At 44.8% G+C, this 22,203-nt stretch overlaps 1 protein-coding gene across 15 annotated transcripts in view; it reads right to left on the reverse strand.

Moving 5' to 3' along the window:
- The window catches only part of LOC112224679 (peripheral plasma membrane protein CASK-like), a 219,969-nt gene that overhangs the window by 114,942 nt on the left and 82,824 nt on the right, over positions 1-22,203 (reverse strand). For all 15 annotated transcript variants that reach the window (XM_042319929.1, XM_042319943.1, XM_042319934.1 and 12 more), the window contains one exon: positions 18,277-18,389. In XM_042319929.1, the coding sequence (XP_042175863.1) occupies positions 18,277-18,389 (113 nt within the window). The remainder of the gene's footprint in view (positions 1-18,276; positions 18,390-22,203) is intronic.

The following is a 22,203-nucleotide window of genomic DNA, read 5'->3' on the forward strand; positions in this document are numbered from 1 at the left end:
CCCCAATATTTGGAACCAAGGACTTGATCACCACAATCCACAAAAGTGGAGACAAATTTGGCCCTAATAACTACCGGGGATATGCGTCAACAGCAACCAAAATAACATCTTCTGCATTATCATTAACAGCAGACTCATACATTTCCTCAGTGAAAACAATGTACTGAGCAAATGTCAAATTGGCTTTTTACAAAATTACCATACGACAGACCACGTATTCATCCTGCACACCCTAATTGACAAACAAACAAAGGCAAAGTGTTCTGATGCTTTGTTGATTTCAAAAAAGCTTTTGACTCAATTAGGCATGAGGGTCTGCTATACAAATTGATGGAAAGTGGTGTTGGGGGGAAAACATACAACATTATAAAATCGATGTGCACAAACAACAAGTGTGCGGTTAGAACTGGCAAAAAACGCACACATTTCTTTCCACGGGTCCGGAGGATGAGACAAGGATGCAGCTTAAGCCCCATTCTTTTAAACATATATCTACAGCATTATCTTCTCATTCTTCAAACAGTGGAATGTTAGACATAGTTATTCTACAGACATACACACTGACACACTAACAAGCCCTGAAAGATCAGCCACTACAATATACTCCTATCCCTTCTTATCCCCTCCCCTCTCTTCTCCTCTTTTCTCTCTCATCACCACTCCTTCCCTCTACCTTCCGTCTTCCCCTCTCCTCTCCTCCGCTCTCCTCATCCATCCATCCGTTACAGCAGGCACTTTCCTTGATATTCTCCTCCAGGCAACAGCTATTCTGGGAGGGAATATTGCTGCATGCACATACACACACGCCACAAATACACACACAAACACGTCGCACACACACACACACTTGCCGCACACACACACACACACACACACACAAAACACGTCACACATACACACACAAACACACACACACACACACACACACACACACACACACACACACACACACACACACACACACACACACACACACGCACACGTTGTATGTTATTTCCTGTCTCTGGGGACTGAGAACACTTATTCCAGAAGTCTGCCCTCCTGAGTCGTCACAACATTCCGGAAAACACTCTTCATCCCATGTAGCCCTGGCGTAGCCCACAGTATTCCCATCCATCTCCCAGAGCAGGACAGGGACATGTGATAGAGGAAGACAGTCTCTCTGATCTCTCTTTTCACATTGCCTGTTTCTGTTATTCTTTCTCCTGGAACTCTGACATTGGCACTGCTGATGAATGTGAAATGTCCTCCAGTTGCTTCAAAATGGATTGCAGGCTGTGTACCAGTGTACTTATGTTTATGTGTGTTACATTACAGAGAAGGATATTAAGGGCAGACAAGCAGGAGGGCAAAGTGTAAGGTGCATTAAATTGTGTTATATTCTCCTACATTCCTTTTACATTTCCACAAACTTCAAAGTGTTTCCTTTCAAATGGTATCAAGAGTATGCATATCCTTGCTTCAGGGCTTTAGATTAAGGTTCCACCCCTTTTTTTCTATTTTCGCCAAAAATGACATACCCAAATCTAACTGAAGCAAGGATATTCCTGGTACCATTTGCATATTCCTGGTACCATTTGAAAATAAACACTTTGAAGTTTGTGGAAATGTGACAGAAAGGAATGTAGGATAATATAACACAATATATATGGTAGAAGGAAATACAAAGAAAAAAACAACCAGTCTTTTTCTACCACCATCTTTGAAATGCAAGAGAAAGGTCAGAGTTCTAGCCGTCACACTGGTTGTAATTCCATTAGTCTCCACAAGATGACAGCAGTGTATGTGCAAAGTTTAAAATGGATAACTTGAAGTATGACTGAACAACAATACTTTTAGTGTGAAGTCCCCTGGTACATTTGGGCAAATCGTGAAGGAAACATTCGTATTCATTTTCCATTTTTCTGCAAGAATATCGTCAAATCTTTATACTTGGACTGTCCAAGTATTAGTAGCCATATTATAAGGTCAACATTTGCAAAACAACCAGTTTTCATAACTTCATAACTCTGAATATCCTTATCATTTTTGTCCAAAATGAAAAGGCATGCCGTCGTACAAGGTTAGTAGCTACGTTTTACGACATATACAGATTATGGATACTCCTGTAAAGCCCAGCTCATTGGCTATCTAGCTAGCTTAGTTTGACCCTGATTGGTGCTTATTTGACAAAGATACAGTCATTCAAGTAATGGCGCCTGCATCATTGGCGTGCCATGAAGGCGTAGCCCTCTGACCAAATATGGTGTACTATAGGATATACAGTGAGGGAAAAAATGATTTGATCCCCTGCTGATTTTGTACGTTTGCATATATAACATATATAAAATACATATATAACAAAACTATCAGCGATAGTTTGGAGTGTTTGTCCTAAGAGAATGACCCATACTTCTAGCATAGCGGCTAGCCTTCACCGACGTTGCTTAATAACTAATGCTTACATACAGAAAGAAAAACTGTGTCTTTAGCTCCCAGTGATACTGTAGCTCTCAGGACGATGTGTGTGTGTGTGTGTGTGTGTGTGTGCGCTGGAAGTGACCGAATGGAAATGATTCTCAGATCACTGCATCAGCAGTACAGCTAACCTCAGAAGAGAGGCAATGAATGGCTGCTGATGAATGAGGAGGGAGGGAGAGAGGGAAAAATAGAGAGATTGCATAAGTGTGGTTGAATGAAAGAGATGAAATGAATGAAAATGAGGAGGAAGAGAGGGAGGGAGGGAGTGTTGGGAGAGATGGGGGAGAGAGGGAGGGAAGGGGTGGGAGGGGGATGGAGGGAGGGAGAGAGTGAGAGGGAGGGAGGGAGTGTTGGGAGAGATGGGGGAGAGAGGGAGGGAAGGGGTGGGAGGGGGATGGAAGGAGAGTGAGACGGAGGGAGGGAGTGTTGGGAGAGATGGGGGAGAGAGGGAGGGAAGGGGTGGGAGGGAGGGGGATGGAGGGAGAGAGTGAGATGGAGGGAGGGAGGGAGTGTTGGGAGAGATGGGGGAGAGAGGGGGATGGAGGGAGAGAGTGAGAGGGAGGGAGGGAGTGTTGGGAGAGATGGGGGAGAGAGGGAGGGAAAGGGTGGGAGGGAGGGAGGGAGTGGGAGGGAGGGAGGGGGATGGAGGGAGGGAGGGAAGGGGAGGGAGAGGGAGAGAGGGAGGAAAGGAGATAGATCACATTCTACAGACCATGTCCTAGACCATGTACTTTCTACAAAGCCAGAGGAAGACCCAGGAGGAAAGTCCAAACCTCAGTATGTCTTTGACACACACATGCAAACTGCAGGAGGAATGTAAAACAGCATCATGTTCAAGTTGAAGCAGATGGGAAGGGAGGAGAGGACAGGGGGAGCGGACAGGGGGACAGGGGAGGAGAGGACAGGGGGAGAGGACAGGGGGAGCGGACAGGGGGCGGGGGAGAGGACAGGGGAGGAGAGGACAGGGGGAGAGGACAGGGGGAGCGGACAGGGGGGCGGGGGAGAGGACAGGGGAGGAGAGGACAGGGGGAGAGGACAGGGGGAAGAGAGAGATAGAGAGCTGTGGGGAGAGAGAGAAAGATGTGATCTCAAACGGGGGTCCCTGTTACTCCAGCTGGGAGTCAAAGCCTGATCTGGAGGGGGACCGGAACTCTCAGTGTGTGTGTGTGTGTGTGTGTGTGTGTGTGTGTGTGTGTGTGTGTGTGTGTGTGTGTGTGCATGCGTGCATGCGCATGATTTTTCTCCTGCTGGTAGTCGTTGCCTGCTCTGGAGGGGGACCGGAACTCTCAGTGTATGTGTGTGTGTACGTGTGTGTGTGTGTGCCTGGGTGTGTGTGATTTTTCTCCTGCTGGTAGTCGTTGCCTGCTCTGGAGGGGCAGCAGAGACAGGCCCTGCTACACAATGTATCACACTGAGAGCTCTAGGCACCAGGTACAATTACTACCAGCTACCACCTGGATAGGACAGGGAGGGAAGGAGGGAAAGAGAGAGGGAGGGAGGGGTGGAGAGAAAGTGATGAATCTGTCTAGTCCTCTGGCATGCTTTTTCTCCTTCCTCTCTTCTGCAGCAATTTGTATTTTTTATCTATTTTATTTCCGGATCTTTCTTGGGTTCAATCACGATTACGCTGTTGCATATAAAAAAAACAATACATAACAACACGCATTATTACACTACTACTCTACCACTACATATCTACAATACAACACATTATTACACTACTACTCTACCACTACATATCTACAATACAACACATTATTACACCACTACTCTACCACTATATATCTACAATACAACACATTATTACACCACTACTCTACCACTACATATCTACAATACAACACATTATTACACCACTACTCTACCACTATATATCTATAATACAACACATTATTACACCATTACTCTACCACGATATATCTACAATACAACACATTATTACACCACTACTCTACCACTATATATCTACAATACATTATTACACCACTACTCTACCACTATATATCTACAACACATTATTACACCACCACTCTACCACTATATATCTACAATACAACACATTATTACACCACTAGTCTACCACTATATATCTACAATACAACACATTATTACACCACTACTCTACCAATACATATCTACAATACAAAATCAATACTACAAAAAAATTACGATATTGAAATATAAGTGTATGTAGTGTGTGTGTGTGTGTGTCCCTACACTGTTCCATAAGATGTAGTTTAAAAAAAATCAGTTATTTAAATGTGATTTCACTGCTTGACTGAGTTACATGTGTGCCAAATATGTGTTTGTAAACAGAGAGAATGTGTGTGTGTGTATGTAGGAAAGCTATAAGTTAGTGTGTGAGACCCTTGCTGGCCAATCAATCACTGGGCCACACCCTGTCTGGGTCCTTTTGGCCTGTCCCTAGGCTCTGTGCAGAGTTGTGTGTGTGTGAGACCCCTGCTGGGTCGATCACTGGGCCACGCCCTGTCTGGGTCCTTTTGGCCTGTCCCTAGGCTCTGTGCAGAGTTGTGTGTGTGAGACCCCTGCTGGGTCGATCACTGGGCCACGCCCTGTCTGGGTCCTTTTGGCCTGTCCCTAGGCTCTGTGCAGAGTTGTGTGTGTGAGACCCCTGCTGGGTCGATCACTGGGCCACGCCCTGTCTGGGTCCTTTTGGCCTGTCCCTAGGCTCTGTGCAGAGTTGTGTGTGTGAGACCCCTGCTGGGTCGATCACTGGGCCACGCCCTGTCTGGGTCCTTTTGGCCTGTCCCTAGGCTCTGTGCAGAGTTGTGGGTGTGAGACTCCTGCTGGGTCGATCACTGGGCCATGCCCTATCTGGGTCCTTTTGGACTGTCCCTAGGCTCTGTGCATCGTTGTGTGTGTGAGACCCCTGTCTGGGTCCTTTTGGCCTGTCCCTAGGCTCTGTGCATCGTTGTGTGTGTGAGACCCCTGTCTGTCCTTTTTAGCCTGTCCCTAGGCTCTGTGCATCGTTGTGTGTGTGAGACCCCTGTCTGGGTCCTTTTGGCCTGTCCCTAGGCTCTGTGCATCGTTGTGTGTGTGAGACCACTGTCTGGGTCCTTTTGGCCTGTCCCTGGCTCTGTGCATCGTTGTGTGTGTGAGACCCCTGTCTGGGTCCTTTTGGCCTGTCCCTAGGCTCTGTGCAGCGTTGTGTGTGTGTGAGACCCTTGCTGGGTCGATCACTGGGTCACGCCCTGTCTGGGTCCTTTTAGCCTGTCCCTAGGCTCTGTGCATCGTTGTGTGTGTGAGACCCCTGTCTGGGTCCTTTTGGCCTGTCCCTAGGCTCTGTGCATCGTTGTGTGTGTGAGACCCCTGTCTGGGTCCTTTTGGCCTGTCCCTAGGCTCTGTGCATCGTTGTGTGTGTGAGACCCCTGTCTGGGTCCTTTTGGCCTGTCCCTAGGCTCTGTGCATCGTTGTGTGTGTGAGACCCTGTCTGGGTCCTTTTTAGCCTGTCCCTAGGCTCTGTGCATCGTTGTGTGTGTGAGACCCCTGTCTGGGTCCTTTTGGCCTGTCCCTAGGCTCTGTGCATCGTTGTGTGTGTGAGACCACTGTCTGGGTCCTTTTGGCCTGTCCCTAGGCTCTGTGCATCGTTGTGTGTGTGAGACCCCTGTCTGGGTCCTTTTGGCCTGTCCCTAGGCTCTGTGCAGCGTTGTGTGTGTGTGAGACCCTTGCTGGGTCGATCACTGGGTCACGCCCTGTCTGGGTCCTTTTAGCCTGTCCCTAGGCTCTGTGCATCGTTGTGTGTGTGAGACCCTGTCTGGGTCCTTTTGGCCTGTCCCTAGGCTCTGTGCATCGTTGTGTGTGTGAGACCCCTGTCTGGGTCCTTTTGGCCTGTCCCTAGGCTCTGTGCATCGTTGTGTGTGTGAGACCCCTGTCTGGGTCCTTTTGGCCTGCCCCTGGCTCTGTGCATCGTTGTGTGTGTGTGAGACCCCTGTCTGGGTCCTTTTGGCCTGTCCCTAGGCTCTGTGCAGCGTTGTGTGTGTGAGACCACTGTCTGGGTCCTTTTGGCCTGTCCCTAGGCTCTGTGCATCGTTGTGTGTGTGAGACCCCTGTCTGGGTCCTTTTGGCCTGCCCCTAGGCTCTGTGCATCGTTGTGTGTGTGTGAGACCCCTGTCTGGGTCCTTTTGGCCTGCCCCTAGGCTCTGTGCATCGTTGTGTGTGTGAGACCCTGTCTGGGTCCTTTTGGCCTGTCCCTAGGCTCTGTGCAGCGTTGTGTGTATGTGTGAGACCCCTGTCTGGGTCCTTTTGGCCTGTCCCTAGGCTCTGTGCAGCGTTGTGTGTATGTGTGAGACCCCTGTCTGGGTCCTTTTGGCCTGTCCCTAGGCTCTGTGCATCGTTGTGTGTGTGAGACCCCTGTCTGGGTCCTTTTTAGCCTGTCCATAGGCTCTGTGCAGCGTTGTGTGTGTGTCTCTGCTCCTGTATTAAAGATGATCACAGTGTAACTGTTCTCTTTTCTACCATCATGTGAAAAATAAAAAAATAATAAATCAACAAAGGGAACAGTGTTGCTGCCATCACTTGTATGTATACTGTATGTGTGTGTGTGTGTGTGTGTGTGTGTGTGTGTGTGTGTGTGTGTGTGTGTGTGTGTACGGTTGATAGATTTCCCAGCGCTCGAGCCAAGGCTTGTGATAGGATATAAAGGAGATGGATGGTGATGGAGAGAAATGGAAGATTAATTTCAGATTTATTTCTGTTTTTCTCTGTCGTTTTCCATCCCTCTGTTTTCATCACTCGCTTAATGAGAACGTTAGGATGACATAAATCCCTGGCTCTGGTAGATATTTCTCCTCTGTGAAGCAGGATACATGATCCCTCGTTCACAAGGTGTTTGTAGGGGCTTGACTGTGATATGTGGTAGAAAGAGAAGCTAAACTCAAACAGTCATGCAGACTTAGAAAGCCACTTAACCTGACAGCTCATTTTTACAGCATGCACAGATGGCTCAATTGCATAAATCACTACCGAAGTAATAAATAACACTAGTAGTAAAAATGATGAGAATAATGACATTTTTAAAATATATTTTCAAAACCTTTACATTTTCTCTGTATGGAAATGTTATGCCAGACTGGCTCTCAGAATGGAGCAGTGTTTCTCTAGAAAAGTATAAAAAAGTATGTGGCCACCCCTTCAAATTCAGCAACACCCATTGCTAAAAGGTGTATAAAATTGAGCACACAGCCATGCAATCTACATAGACAAACATTGGCAGTAGAATGGCCTTGCTGAGAGCTGAGTGACTTTCAACATGGCACCATCAGAGGATGCCACCTTTCCAACAAGTCAGTTTGTCAAATTTCTTCTCTGCTAGAGCTGCCCCAGTCAACTCTAAGTGCTGCTATTGTGAAGCGGAAATGTCTTGGAGCAACAACGGCTCAGCCACGAAGTGGTAGGCCACACAAGCTCACCGAACGGAACCGCCGAGTGCTGAAGCACGTAGCTCGTAAAAATGGTCTGTCCTCGGTTGTGACACTCACGACCGAGATCCAAATTGCCTCTTCAAGCAATGTCAGCACAATAACTGTTCATTGGGAGCTTCATGAAATGGTTTCCGTGGCCGAGCAGCCGCACACAAGCCTAACATCACCATTGCACAATACCAGCTCTCGGCTGGAGTGGTGTAAAGCTTGCCGCCATTGAATTCTGGAGCCGTGGAAACGTGTTCTCTGGAGTGATTAATGAAGCTTTACCATCTGGCAGTCCGATGGACAAATCTGAGTTTGGAGGATGCCAGGAGTACACTACTTGACCCAATGCATAATGCCAACTGTAAAGTTTGGTGGAGGAGGAATAATGGTCTGGGGCTGTTTTTCATGGTTCGGTCTAGGCCCCTTAGTTCCAGTGAAGAGAAATCTTAATGCCACAGTATACAATGACATGCTAGACCATTGGGTGCTTCCAACTTTGTGGCAACAGTTTGGGGAAGGCCCTTTCCTGTTTCAGCAGGACAATGCCCCCGTGCACAACCGAGGTCCATACAGAAATGGTTTGTTGAGGTTGGTGTGGAAGAACTTGACTATCATGCACAGACCCCTGACCTCAACCCCATCAAAAACCTTTGGGATAAAATGGAACGCTGACTGCGAGCCAGGCCTAATCACCTAACATCAGCACCCGACTTCAATAATACTCTTGTGGATGAATGGAAGTAAGTCCCTGCAGCAATGTTCCAACATCTAGTGGAAAGCCTTCCCAGAAGAGTGGAGGCTGTTATAGCAGCAAAGGGGGGAACAACTTCATATTAATGCCCATGATTTTGGAATGAGATGTTCGACGAGCATGTCCACATACTGTTGGCCAGGCCAGATCAGGCCGGATCAGCTACCAAACAACACAGTGACTTAACCTCTCCTGGGTAGGGGGCAATATTTTCACCTCCGGATGAAAAGCGTGTCCAAAGTAAACTGCCTGTTCCTCAGGCCCAGAAGCTAGGACATGAATATAATCGGTAGATTTTGATAGAAAACCCTCTAAAGTTTCTAAAACTGTTAAAATAATGTATGTGAGTATAACACAACTGATATGGCAGGCGAAACCCTGAGGACAAACCATCCAGGGAAAATAAAAATTGAGGTCATAGGATTTTCCAATTGTTTTCTATGGGATACCCTTATTATTTTATTTAACCTTTATTTAACCAGGAAGGGCTCACTGAGATTTAAAATCTCTTTTTCAAGAGCGTCCTGGCCAAGATAGGCAGCACCAAGTCATTACAAAAATTCCAGACAAACAACATGAAAAACTACAAGTAATCTAGTAAAAACCATAGAATTCATAAGAGTATAACTAAATCAAAAACAGCAAATTTTAAAAACATTGACAGGTCAGGGAATCAGTCTCAAGATCATTCATCAGTGATTTAAAAATACCAATCGGGACAAGTACTTCCAGTTTAAAAGTATTTTGTAAGACATTCCTAGACGAAGGCGCAGAGTACATAAAAGCCATTTTACCAAATTCAGTTCAGACATTTTGAACAGTTAGCAGGATAAAGTGCAGTGAACGAAGAGAGTACCCACCCCATTTCTGAACAATAAAAATGCCCAAATAAAAAGGTAGTAAACCCAAAATGGCTTTGTAAATAAAAGCATACCAGTGACTGAGCCTACGAGTGACTAAAGAAGGCCAGCCAACCCTGGTATACAAAGTGCAGTGGTGCGTAAGGGTTTTGCAGTTTAAAATAAATCTCAAAGTGCCATGGAAAAGGGTGTCAATTGATCTCAAACACTGAGCGGAAGCATTCATATATAAAATATCCCCATAGTGGAGTAAAGGCATAAATGTAGCTGATACTAGCCTCCTTCTGACTTCAAAAGAAAAACAGGCCTTATTCCTAAAATAAAATCCTAATTTCAGTTTAGATTTTTTTGTAAGATGTTGAATATGCAATTTAAAAGAGGCCGTCATCAATTAAAATTCCAAGATATTTATATGAGGTTACAACCTCAATCTCCTTGCCCTGACAGTAGTAATAGGTGAAAGGTTCAGAGGTCTATTTCTTGCTTTAGAAAACACCATTAGTTTAGTTTTGTCAGTATTGAGGATAAGCTACAATTGACACAAGGTATGTTGAACTGTATAAAAAGCAGTTTGCAAGTTCTGGAAAGCTTTTGTAAGAGACGAGGCACAACAGTAAATAACAGTATCATCAGCATAAAAATGAAGTTGAGCATTTTGGACATTTTTGTCTAAATCATTTATATAAATAATGAATAAGAGAGGACCAAGTACAGAGCCTTGGGGCACACCATTAAAGACACAATTTAACAGCCCATCAAATTGAGTGCACTGAGTTCTATCAGACAGATAGTTAGCAAACCATGCAACTGCATGCTCTGAAAGACCTACACTCGACAATCTCTGCCTTAGTATAGCATGATGAACAAAAGCCTTAGAGAGATCAATAAAAAGTGAGACACAGTGCTGTTTTTTGTCAAGGGCTTCAGTGATATCATTTAAAACCTTCATGGCTGCTGTCACGACACGCTAGCTCCCTGCGGACGTTCTCCCTGAGGCTACATCGGTAGTGGTCTATCAAAGCTCTGTCGTTCCACCCCGCTCCTGCGGCCAAGGTCCGGAACTCCAGGGCAAAGTCCTGCGCGCTCCTCGTCTCCTGTCGCAGGTGGAACAGCCGTTCACAGCTCGGAATTGGTGGGTGAACTCGGGGTAGTGATCCCTCGCCGAGCCTGGGCCATTCCACACCACGTTAGCCCACTCCAGGGCTCGTCCCGTCAGACAGGAGACGAGGACGCTCACGCTCTCCTCCGCTGAGGGAGTAGGACGGACGGGAGCGCCAAACGCATAGCCCCGGAGCCGGATGCTGAAGCAGGGGTAGGTGGTGCTGGTGGAGGGGGTGCTGGAGATGAGGTGAGAAGGCCACTCCTCTTCCATCGGTCCATCCTCTCCATCATCAGATCCATGGCCGATCCTATTCGGTGGTGAATGCTGATGTGGTGGAGGACCCTCTCCTCCATCGACGGGAGAGGAGGTGCGGCTGCTCCTGCTGGTTCCATTCCAAAGGTGCGGGATTCTGTCCCGCGGGACTAGGTGTGTGAGGTAAGAATCAGGCGCAGAGAGCAGAGAGTTCCAAAGGGAGAAGTGCACTTTAATAACCTCTTGGAACACTAGGGGTGGTATTTCATTTTTGGATAAAAAACGTTCCCGTTTTAAGCGCGATATTTTGTCACGACAAGATGCTTGACTATGCATATAAGTGACAGCTTTGGATAGAAAACACTCTAACGTTTCCAAAACTGCAAAGATATTGTCTGTGAGTGCCACAGAACTGATGCTACAGGCGATACCAAGATGAAATTTCAATCAGGAAGTGCCACATTTTTTGAAGCCGCCTCATGGCAATGACTCCTTATATGGCTGTGGAGGAGCTAGGAGTCAGCTTACATTTTCCACATTTTCCCCAAGGTGTCTGCAGCATTGTGACGTATTTTCTAGGCATATCATTGGAAGATTGACCATAAGAGACTACTTCTACCAGGTGGTCGCTTGGTGTCCTCCGTTGCAATTATTGCGTAATCTCCAGCTGCAGTATTTTTCCGTTTGACTCTGATGAGAAACCGAATGCCACGAATGATTTTTCATCGAATAGAATTGTGAAAAACACCTTGAGGATTGATTCTAAACAACGTTTGCCATGTTTATGTCGATATTATGGAGCTAATTTGGAAAAAGTTTGGCGTTGTAAGTGACTGCATTTTCCGGTCTTTTTCTTAGCCAAACATGATGAACGAAATGGAACTATTTCTCTTACACAAATAATATTTTTGGAAAAAATGAACATTTGCTATCTAACTGAGTCTCGTCATTGAAAACATCCGAAGTTCTTCAAAGGTAAATGATTTTATTTGAATGCTTTTCTTGTTTTTGTGAAAATGTTGCCTGCTGAATGCTAGCCTTAATGCTATGCTAGGCCATCAATACTCTTACACAAATGCTTGTGTAGCTGGTTGAAAAGCATATTTTGAAAACCTGAGATGATAGTGTTGTTAACAAAAGGCTAAGCTTGTGTTTCAATATATTTATTTCATTTCAATTACGATTTTCATGAATAGGAAACATTGCGTTATGGTAATGAGCTTGAGGCTATGATTACGCTCCCGGATACGGGTTTGGAGTCGCAAGAAGTATGGCACCAAAATACAATGTCCAAACACAGGGTGCAAAAAATACGGACCAACACAAAACACAGGGTACCCGGTCCGGAGCACAAACACACCCAACAACACAACACGTAACACAAGATTAATCCCGCACAAAACAAGGGCGGGTTTACTAGCCTTAAATAAGGAAGCACATCAGGAAAACACAATTACACACAGGTGCAACTAATAAGACAAAACAAACAGGAAAAGGAAAAGGGATCGGTGGCGGCTAGTAGGCCGGTGACAACGACCGCCGAGCACCGCCCGAACAGGCAGGGGAGCCAACTTCGGCGGAAGTCGTGACAGCTGCTGTAATTGTGAAATGCTTCTTCCTGAAGCCTGATTGGTACATTGATAAAATAGAGTTAGTAAATAAAAACTATTTTAGCTGTTCACTCACAAGGGTTTCAAGTATTTTCACCAGGGGTGACAGATTTGAAATTGGCATATAATTATTTAAAATAAATGGATCTCCCCCTTTTAAAAGTGGTAGGACAAATGCTGATTTCCAAATCTTTGGAATTCCACTACATTCCAGGGTAAGATTGAACAGATATGTAAGTGGTTCAGCTATGAAATCAGCTGCCAGATTTAAAAAGCAGGGTTCCAAAAGATCAGGACATGCAGGCTTTCTCTGATCTCAGGATTTCAGGGCTTTATGTACCACCTGCACTGAGAATGGCAAAAAGCTAAATGTTTGATCAGCTCTCACTGGTTCATCCACACAGGGTTGTACAGAGACAGAGGACACTGAATCAAACAGCCTACCAGATGATACAAAGTGCTCATTGAAACAATTATTAACAATTACAGTATTTCAGTTTTGTCATGTATAGCAACAGAGTCCTTCAAAACACATGACGGTAATTCATTAACGTTACTATTACCAAACATAGACTTAATATCCTTCCAAAACGTTCTAGGGTCATTCAGGTTATCAGTGGTAACAGACATAAAAAATTCAGACTTGGCCTTCCTGAGAAGAAAATAACACTTGTTTCGTAACTGCCTAAAAATAAGCCAATCAGCATCAGAACATGATTTTCTTGCTTTAGCCCAGGCTAGATTACGGTCGTGAATAATACAAACAGCTCAGAAGAAAACCATGGATTATCCCGCCCTTTAACCCTGAACCTGCGGAATGGGGCATGTTTGTTTACTATTTGGAAAAATCCATAATGAAAGAATTTCCAGTCAGTTTCCACATGAGGGACAAGCTCAATCTTGCTCCAGTCAAAATAAAACAAATCATGAAAGAAAGCCTGCTCATGAAAACACTTCAAATTTGTCTTACGAATAAAATGTGGGTTTGTTTTAGGAAACCTTAGTATTTCTAACAGCAACAACAGCACAATAGTCACTTAAATCATTACAAAAAACACCAACCGCAGAATATTTATGTGGAACATTTGTCAATATCAAATCAATCAGGGTAGATTTATCTGGACATTTAAGATTTGGGCGAGTGGGTGAGTTAATTAACTGGGTAAGATTCATAGAATTACAAAACATTTTTAAATCATCAGACACCGGCTTTAACCAACACCAGTTGAGATCACCAATCAAGATCATTTCACTGGAAAGAAATTTAGACATAAGGTGCATCAGAGAAGAAAATGCATCACCGAAAGCAGAGGGGGGTCTATAACAGCCAATCACAGTTATAGACCCCCCCTCTGTTCTCTATAACAGCCAATCACAGTTATAGACCCCCCCTCTGCTCTCTATAACAGCCAATCACAGTTAGAGACCCTTTGAAACCTCAATATTCAAAGCAAGAAATTCCAACTGTTTACAAATAGTTCCAGACTTTGCCACACTTAAAGGGAATTTAGTTTTTACATGTATAGCCACACCCCCACCTTTCTTAACCCGATCAGTGCGATACACATTGCAACCACTTATACAAATATCCTTATCAAAAACAGACTTGCTGAGCCAGGTTTCAGAAAACACAATTACATCAGCATCAGTTGATTTAGCCCAAATCCAACTCCATACATTTTTGACAACAGGCTGCATACATTTAAATGAAAAATACCAAAACCAGATCTAGATTTAAAATCAGAGGGGGTTTGGAGACATTGCATGTCAGGGCCACGTTACCTGATATCAACAAAAGAAGAATAACTAGGCACCTCTGTTTAATAACCTTGCACGGCTTCTCTTTTTTAAGAGACCTACTGCAAGCGAATTCTACAAGTGAGTTTCCAGACAATACAAAACAGTCATTTAAAACCATTAGACGTTTGTAGTGAGTGCCAACTGAAGAAGATCTTCAAAGGTAAGGCATTAATTTTATCGCTATTTCTGACTTTTGTGGCACACCTGCCAGGTTGAAATATGACTTTCATGTGATTGTATGCGGGGCATCCTCAGATAATCGCATGGTTTGCTTTCGCCATAAAGCCTTTTTGAAATCTGACACAGCGGCTGGATTAACAAGAAGTTAAGCTTCTTGTTAGGACCTTGGCGTTACTCTGGACCCAGATCTCTCTTTTGACGAACATATCAAGACTGTTTCAAGGACAGCTTTTTTCCATCTATGTAACATTGCAAAAATCAGAAACTTTCTGTCCAAAAATGATGCAGAAAAATATATCCATGCTTTTGTCACTTCTAGGTTAGACTACTTCAATGCTCTACTTTCCTGCTATCCGGATAAAGCACTAAATTCACTTCAGTTAGTGCTAAACAAGGCTACTAGAATCTTGATTAGAACCAAAAAATGTGATCATATTACTCCAGTGCTAGCCTCTCTACACTGGCTTCCTGTTAAGGCTAGGGCTGATTTCAAGGTTTTACTGCTAACCTACAAAGCATTACATGGGCTTGCTCCTACCTATCTTTCCAATTTGGTCCTGCTGTAAATACCTACATGTATGCTACAGTCACAAGACGCAGGCCTCCTAACTGACCCTAGAATTTCTAAGCAAACAGCTGAAGGCAGGGCTTTCTCCTATAGAGCTCCATATTTATGGAATGGTCTGCCTATCCATGTGAGAGACGCAGACTCGGTCTCGACCTTTAAGTATTTATTGAAGACTCATCTCTTCAGTAGGTCCTATGATTGAATGTAGTCTGGCCCAGGAGTGTGAAGGTGAATGGAAAGGCACTGGAGCAACGAACCTCCCTTGCTGTCTACGCCTGGCCGGTTCCCCTCTCTTCACTGGGATTCTCTGCCTCTAACCCTATTACAGGGAGTGAGTCACTGGCTTACTGGTGCTCTTCCACGCCGTCCCTAGGAGGGGTGCGTCACTTGAGTGGGTTGAGTCACTGACGTGATCTTCCTGTCTGGGTTGGCACCCCCCCTTGGGTTCGTGCTGTGGGGGAGATCTTCGTGGGCTGTACTCGGCCGTGTCTCAGGATAGTAAGTTGGTGGTTGAAGATATACCTTTAGTGGTGTGGGGGCTGTGCTTTGGCAAAGTGGGTGGGGTTATATCCTGCCTGTTTGGCCCTGTCCGGGGGTATCGTCGGATGGGGCCACAGTGTCTTCCGACCCCTCCTGTCTCAGCCTCCAGTATGTATGCTGCAATAGTTTGTGTCGGGGGGCTAGGGTCAGTCTGTTATATCTGGAGTATTTCTCCTGTCTTATCTGGTGTCCTGTCTGAATTTAAGTATGCTCTCTCTAATTCTCTCTTTCTTTCATTCTTTCTTTCTTTCTCTCTTACTTTCATTCTTTCTTTCTCTCTCTCAGAGGACCTGAGCCCTAGGACCATGCCTCAGGACTACCTGGCCTGATGACTCCTTGCTGTCCCCAGTCCACCTGGTCGTGCTGCTGCTGCCTGAGGCTATGGAAACCTGACCTGTTCACCGAACGTGCTACCTTGTCCCAGACCTGCTGTTTTCAACTCTCTAGAGACAGCAGGAGTGGCAGAGATACTCTGAATGATTGGCTATGTAAAGCCAACTGACATTTACTCCTGAGGTGCTGACTTGTTGCACCCTCGACAACTACTGTGGTTATTATTATTTGACCTTGCTGGTTATCTATGAGCATTTGAACATCTTGGCCATGTTCTGTTATAATCTCCACCTGACACAGCCAGAAGAGGACTCGCCACCCCTCATAGCCTGGTTCCTCTCTAGGTCTCTTCCTAGGTTCCGGCCTTGCTAGGGAGTTTTTCCTAGCCACCGTGCATTGCTTTTGCTGTTTGGGGTTTTAGGATGGGTTCCTGTACAGCACTTTGTGACATCAGCTGACATAAGAAGGGTTTTATAAATACATTTAATTGATTGATTGACTAGACAGCCTCAATTGAGCACAGAAAGAACAGTCTCACTAAATAGCCTCAATAGAGCACTGAAAGAACAGTGTCAATAGACAGCCTCAATAGAGCACAGAAAGAACAGTGTCAATAGACTGCCTCAATTGAGCACAGAAAGTACAGTGTACAGCCTCAATAGAGCACAGAAAGAACAGTCTCACTAGACAGCCTCAATAGAGCACAGAAAGAACCGTCTCACTAGACAGTCTCAGTAGAGCACAGAAAGAACCGTCTCACCAGACAGCCTCAACAGAGCACAGAAATAAGTCTCACTAGACAGCCTCAATAGAGCACAGAAAGAACCGTCTCACTAGACAGTCTCAGTAGAGCACAGAAAGAACCGTCTCACCAGACAGCCTCAACAGAGCACAGAAATAAGTCTCACTAGACAGCCTCAATAGAGCACAGAAAGAACCGTCTCACTAGACAGTCTCAGTAGAGCACAGAAAGAACAGACTCACTAGACAGCATCAATAGAGCACAGAAAGAACAGACTCACTAGACAGCATCAATAGAGCACAGAAAGAACAGTCTCACTAGACAGCCTCAATAGAGCACAGAAAGAACAGTGTCACTAGACAGCCTCAATAGAGTACAGAAAGATCTCACAGAAAGATCTCACAGAACTTCTCTGTCTTTCTCTCTCTTTCTTTCCCTTCCTTTCTCTCACTCCCTCTCACACCATTCTCTCTGACTGTCTCTTTATCCATCTCCCATTCTCACTCCCTCCCTCCCTCCCTCCCTCCCTCCTCCTCCCTCCCTCCCTCCCTCCCCCTCCCTCCCTCCCTCCCTCCCTCCCTCCCTCCCTCCCTCCCTCCCTCCCTCCCTCCCTCCCTCCCTCCCTCCCTCCCTCCCTCCCTCCCTCCCTCGCCAATGGTTAGGCAGAACAAAGTGGTAATGTAATATAATATATAATAATGTAATATAATGTAGATCTGGAAGGGGAAGGGAACAATCAGTATGATTCTCCATTGCTGATGAGATGCCATCAGTTGCCTGCCTCTGTGTGTGGTAGACAGTCATGCAAAGAAACACTGCTGTCAATTTACCCTCAATTGGCTGCGTGTGTGTGTGTGTGTGGGTGGGTGGGTGGGTGGGTGGATAGGAATGTGCATGCTTGAGCCAAGAAAAGGAAGATAAATCATAATGAGAGGTGGAAGCTATAGTATCTACAGGCCATGGACTTCACCGAGATTGAACCCTGCAATCTTCCCCTCTTAAAACACAGATAGAACAGATAGATAGACAGAGAGTTCTGTCTGTCTGTCTGTCTCTCTCTCGGAGGTCAGTGTGGAGAGTCTAGTGCTTCGTGCAGACATCATTTCACGATTCACTGAGCTCTTTGTGGTTGTTTTTACAAAAGATAACTGAACTATCAAAATGTCTTGTGTGATAGTTTCTACCTCAGGCGCGGAGGTAAAGGGTTATTAGGAGTACCAGATCAGAGGGAGGACATTGGGAGAACCGACACACACACACACACACACAAACACACCGTGCCTGTCTCCTGAGAGGGAGGGTGAAATCTAAAGTTTCCTCATACGAGTCCAACTGTGTGTCTGGATAGACCCCTGCCGTGCGGTCATATTGTGCAGCATCTCTCTCTCTGGAGATCAATGATACAACACAGCTCACCCTGGATGACCTCTCTCACACACACACACACACACACACACACACACACACACACACACACACACACACACACACACACACACACACACACACACACACACACACACACACACACACACACACACACACACAGACACAGACAGCTGATAGTGTGTACATGTTTGCATCTATAACCATCAGCATCCACACACAACGGAGAGAAGGATAAATTGTGTGTGTGTGTGCTCTCTCACCCTCTGTGCTGAGACCAGGGCTGGAGGTAAACTGGGCCACGTCTACGATCTTCACAGCAAACTGCTGTCCTGCGTCTCTGTTGATACATCTTCGTACCACACTGAATGGACCCCTGCACATGACAGAATGCACACATTAACATCTCATACCTTTTATACAGGACAGAACACATTAACATCTCATACCTTTATACAGGACAGAACACATTAACATCTCATACCTTTATACAGGACAGAACACATTAACATCTCATACCTTTATACAGGACAGAACACATTAACATCTCATACCTTTATACAGGACAGAACACATTAACATCTCATACCTTTATACAGGACAGAACACATTAACATCTCATACCTTTATACAGGACAGAACACATTAGCATCTCATAGTAAAAGTAAAGATACCTTAATAGAAAAATTACTCAAGTAAAAGTCACCCAGGAAAATACTACTTGAGTAAAAGTCTAAAAGTATTTGGTTTAAAATATACTTAAGTATCAAAAGTCAAAGTAGAAGTATAAATCATTTCAAATTCCTTATTTTAAGCAAAGCAGTTGGCCACATTTTCTTGTTTTTAAAATTAATGGATAACCAGGGGCTCACTCCAACACAGACATAATCTACAAATGAAGCATGTGTGTTTAGTGAGACCATCAGATCAGAGGGAGAAGGGATGACCAGGGATGTTTTCTTGACAAGTGCGTGAATTGGACCACTTTTCTGTCCTGCTCAGCATTCAAAATATAACGAGTACTTTTGGGTGTCAAGTAAAATGTATGGAGTAATTTCTTTAGGAATATATAGTGAAGTAAAAGTAAAAGTTGTCAAAAATATAAATAGTAAAATAACGTACAGATACCCCAAAAAACGACTTAAGTAGTACTTTAAATGACTTGTACTTAAGTACTTTACAGCATTGTATACAGGACAGAACAAATTAACAGCTCATAAATTCATGAACAATTATTGTATAAATGTATCTGCAGTACCCCTGTGATGATCGTCCTATCATCTCTGTCACTTATCTATCATCTCTGTCATTTATCTATCATCTCTGTCACTTATCTATCATCTCTGTCACTCATCTAAAGAGATGCCTAGTATACATTACCTGACATTGTTTATTGAACAGTTTATGAGTAGCACATGTATTTATTGATAATCATATGGGTTAGAGATGCGCTCTTGATTATTGTAGATGACATGTAATGAGAAGAAACATGAGTTTGTTGTGGGTCGACGGAAATTGGTTTGTGCGTGCAAAATCTTTTGTTTTGTGTCGCTAGGTATAGTTCTCTTTGTAAACATGTTTTGAACGATCAGAAGTGGGATACTAATCTCACCAATGGTGTCAGAAGTGGGATACTAATCTCACCAATGGTGTCAGAAGTGGGATACTAATCTCACCAATGGTGTCAGAAGTGGGATACTAATCTCACCAATGGTGTCGAAGTGGGATACTAATCTCACCAATGGTGTCAGAAGTGGGATACTAATCTCACCAATGGTGTCAGAAGTGGGATACTCATCTCACCAATGGTGTCAGAAGTGGGATACTCATCTCACCAATGGTGTCAGAAGTGGGATACTCATCTCACCAATGGTGTCAGAAGTGGGATACTAATCTCACCAATGGTGTCAGAGGTGGGATACTAATCTCACCAATGGTGTCAGAAGTGGGATACTAATCTCACCAATGGTGTCAGAAGTGGGATACTCATCTCACCAATGGTGTCAGAAGTGGGATACTCATCTCACCAATGGTGTCAGAAGTGGGATACTAATCTCACCAATGGTGTCAGAAGTGGGATACTAATCTCACCAATGGTGTCAGAAGTGGGATACTAATCTCACCAATGGTGTCAGAAGTGGGATACTCATCTCACCAATGGTGTCAGAAGTGGGATACTCATCTCACCAATGGTGTCAGAAGTGGGATCCTCATCTCACCAATGGTGTCAGAAGTGGGATACTCATCTCACCAATGGTGTCAGATGTGGGATACTAATCTCACCAATGGTGTCAGAAGTGGGATACTCATCTCACCAATGGTGTCAGAAGTGGGATACTCATCTCACCAATGGTGTCAGAAGTGAGATAAAAATCTCACCAATGGTGTCAGAAGTGAGATACTAATCTCACCAATGGTGTCAGAAGTGGGATACTCATCTCACCAATGGTGTCAGAAGTGGGATACTCATCTCACCAATGGTGTCAGAAGTGGGATACTCATCTCACCAATGGTGTCAGAAGTGAGATACTCATCTCACCAATGGTGTCAGAAGTGAGATACTCATCTCACCAATGGTGTCAGAAGTGGGATACTCATCTCACCAATGGTGTCAGAAGGTGGGATACTCATCTCACCAATGGTGTCAGAAGTGGGATACTCATCTCACCAATGGTGTCAGAAGTGGGATACTCATCTCACCAATGGTGTCAGAAGTGGGATACTCATCTCACCAATGGTGTCAGAAGTGGGATACTCATCTCACCAATGGTGTCAGAAGTGGGATACTAATCTCACCAATGGTGTCAGAAGTGGGATACTCATCTCACCAATGGTGTCAGAAGTGGGATACTCATCTCACCAATGGTGTCAGAAGTGGGATACTCATCTCACCAATGGTGTCAGAAGTGGGATACTAATCTCACCAATGGTGTCAGAAGTGGGATACTCATCTCACCAATGGTGTCAGAAGTGGGATACTCATCTCACCAATGGTGTCAGAAGTGGGATACTCATCTCACCAATGGTGTCAGATGTGAGATACTCATCTCACCAATGGTGTCAGAAGTGAGATACTCATCTCACCAATGGTGTCAGAAGTGGGATACTAATCTCACCAATGGTGTCAGAAGTGGGATACTCATCTCACCAATGGTGTCAGAAGTGGGATACTAATCTCACCAATGGTGTCAGAAGTGGGATACTAATCTCACCAATGGTGTCAGAAGTGGGATACTAATCTCACCAATGGTGTCAGAAGTGGGATACTAATCTCACCAATGGTGTCAGAAGTGGGATACTAATCTCACCAATGGTGTCAGATGTGGGATACTAATCTCACCAATGGTGTCAGAAGTGGGATACTAATCTCACCAATGGTGTCAGAAGTGGGATACTAATCTCACCAATGGTGTCAGAAGTGGGATACTAATCTCACCAATGGTGTCAGAAGTGGGATACTAATCTCACCAATGGTGTCAGAAGTGGGATACTAATCTCACCAATGGTGTCAGAAGTGGGATACTAATCTCACCAATGGTGTCAGAAGTGGGATACTAATCTCACCAATGGTGTCAGAAGTGGGATACTCATCTCACCAATGATATCAGAAGTGGGATACTCATCTCACCAATGGTGTCAGAAGTGGGATACTCATCTCACCAATGGTGTCAGAAGTGGGATACTCATCTCACCAATGGTGTCAGAAGTGGGATACTAATCTCACCAATGGTGTCAGAAGTGGGATACTCATCTCACCAATGGTGTCAGAAGTGGGATACTAATCTCACCAATGGTGTCAGAAGTGGGATACTCATCTCACCAATGGTGTCAGAAGTGGGATACTAATCTCACCAATGGTGTCAGAAGTGGGATACTAATCTCACCAATGGTGTCAGAAGTGGAATACTATTCTCACCAATGGTGTCAGAAGTGAGATACTCATCTCACCAATGGTGTCAGAAGTGAGATACTCATCTCACCAATGGTGTCAGAAGTGGGATACTAATCTCACCAATGGTGTCAGAAGTGAGATACTAATCTCACCAATGGTGTCAGAAGTGAGATACTAATCTCACCAATGGTGTCAGAAGTGGGATACTAATCTCACCAATGGTGTCAGAAGTGAGATACTAATCTCACCAATGGTGTCAGAAGTGGGATACTCATCTCACCAATGGTGTCAGAAGTGG

This window comes from Oncorhynchus tshawytscha, linkage group LG03, assembly GCF_018296145.1.
Source record: "Oncorhynchus tshawytscha isolate Ot180627B linkage group LG03, Otsh_v2.0, whole genome shotgun sequence".
Lineage (NCBI taxonomy): Eukaryota > Metazoa > Chordata > Actinopteri > Salmoniformes > Salmonidae > Oncorhynchus > Oncorhynchus tshawytscha.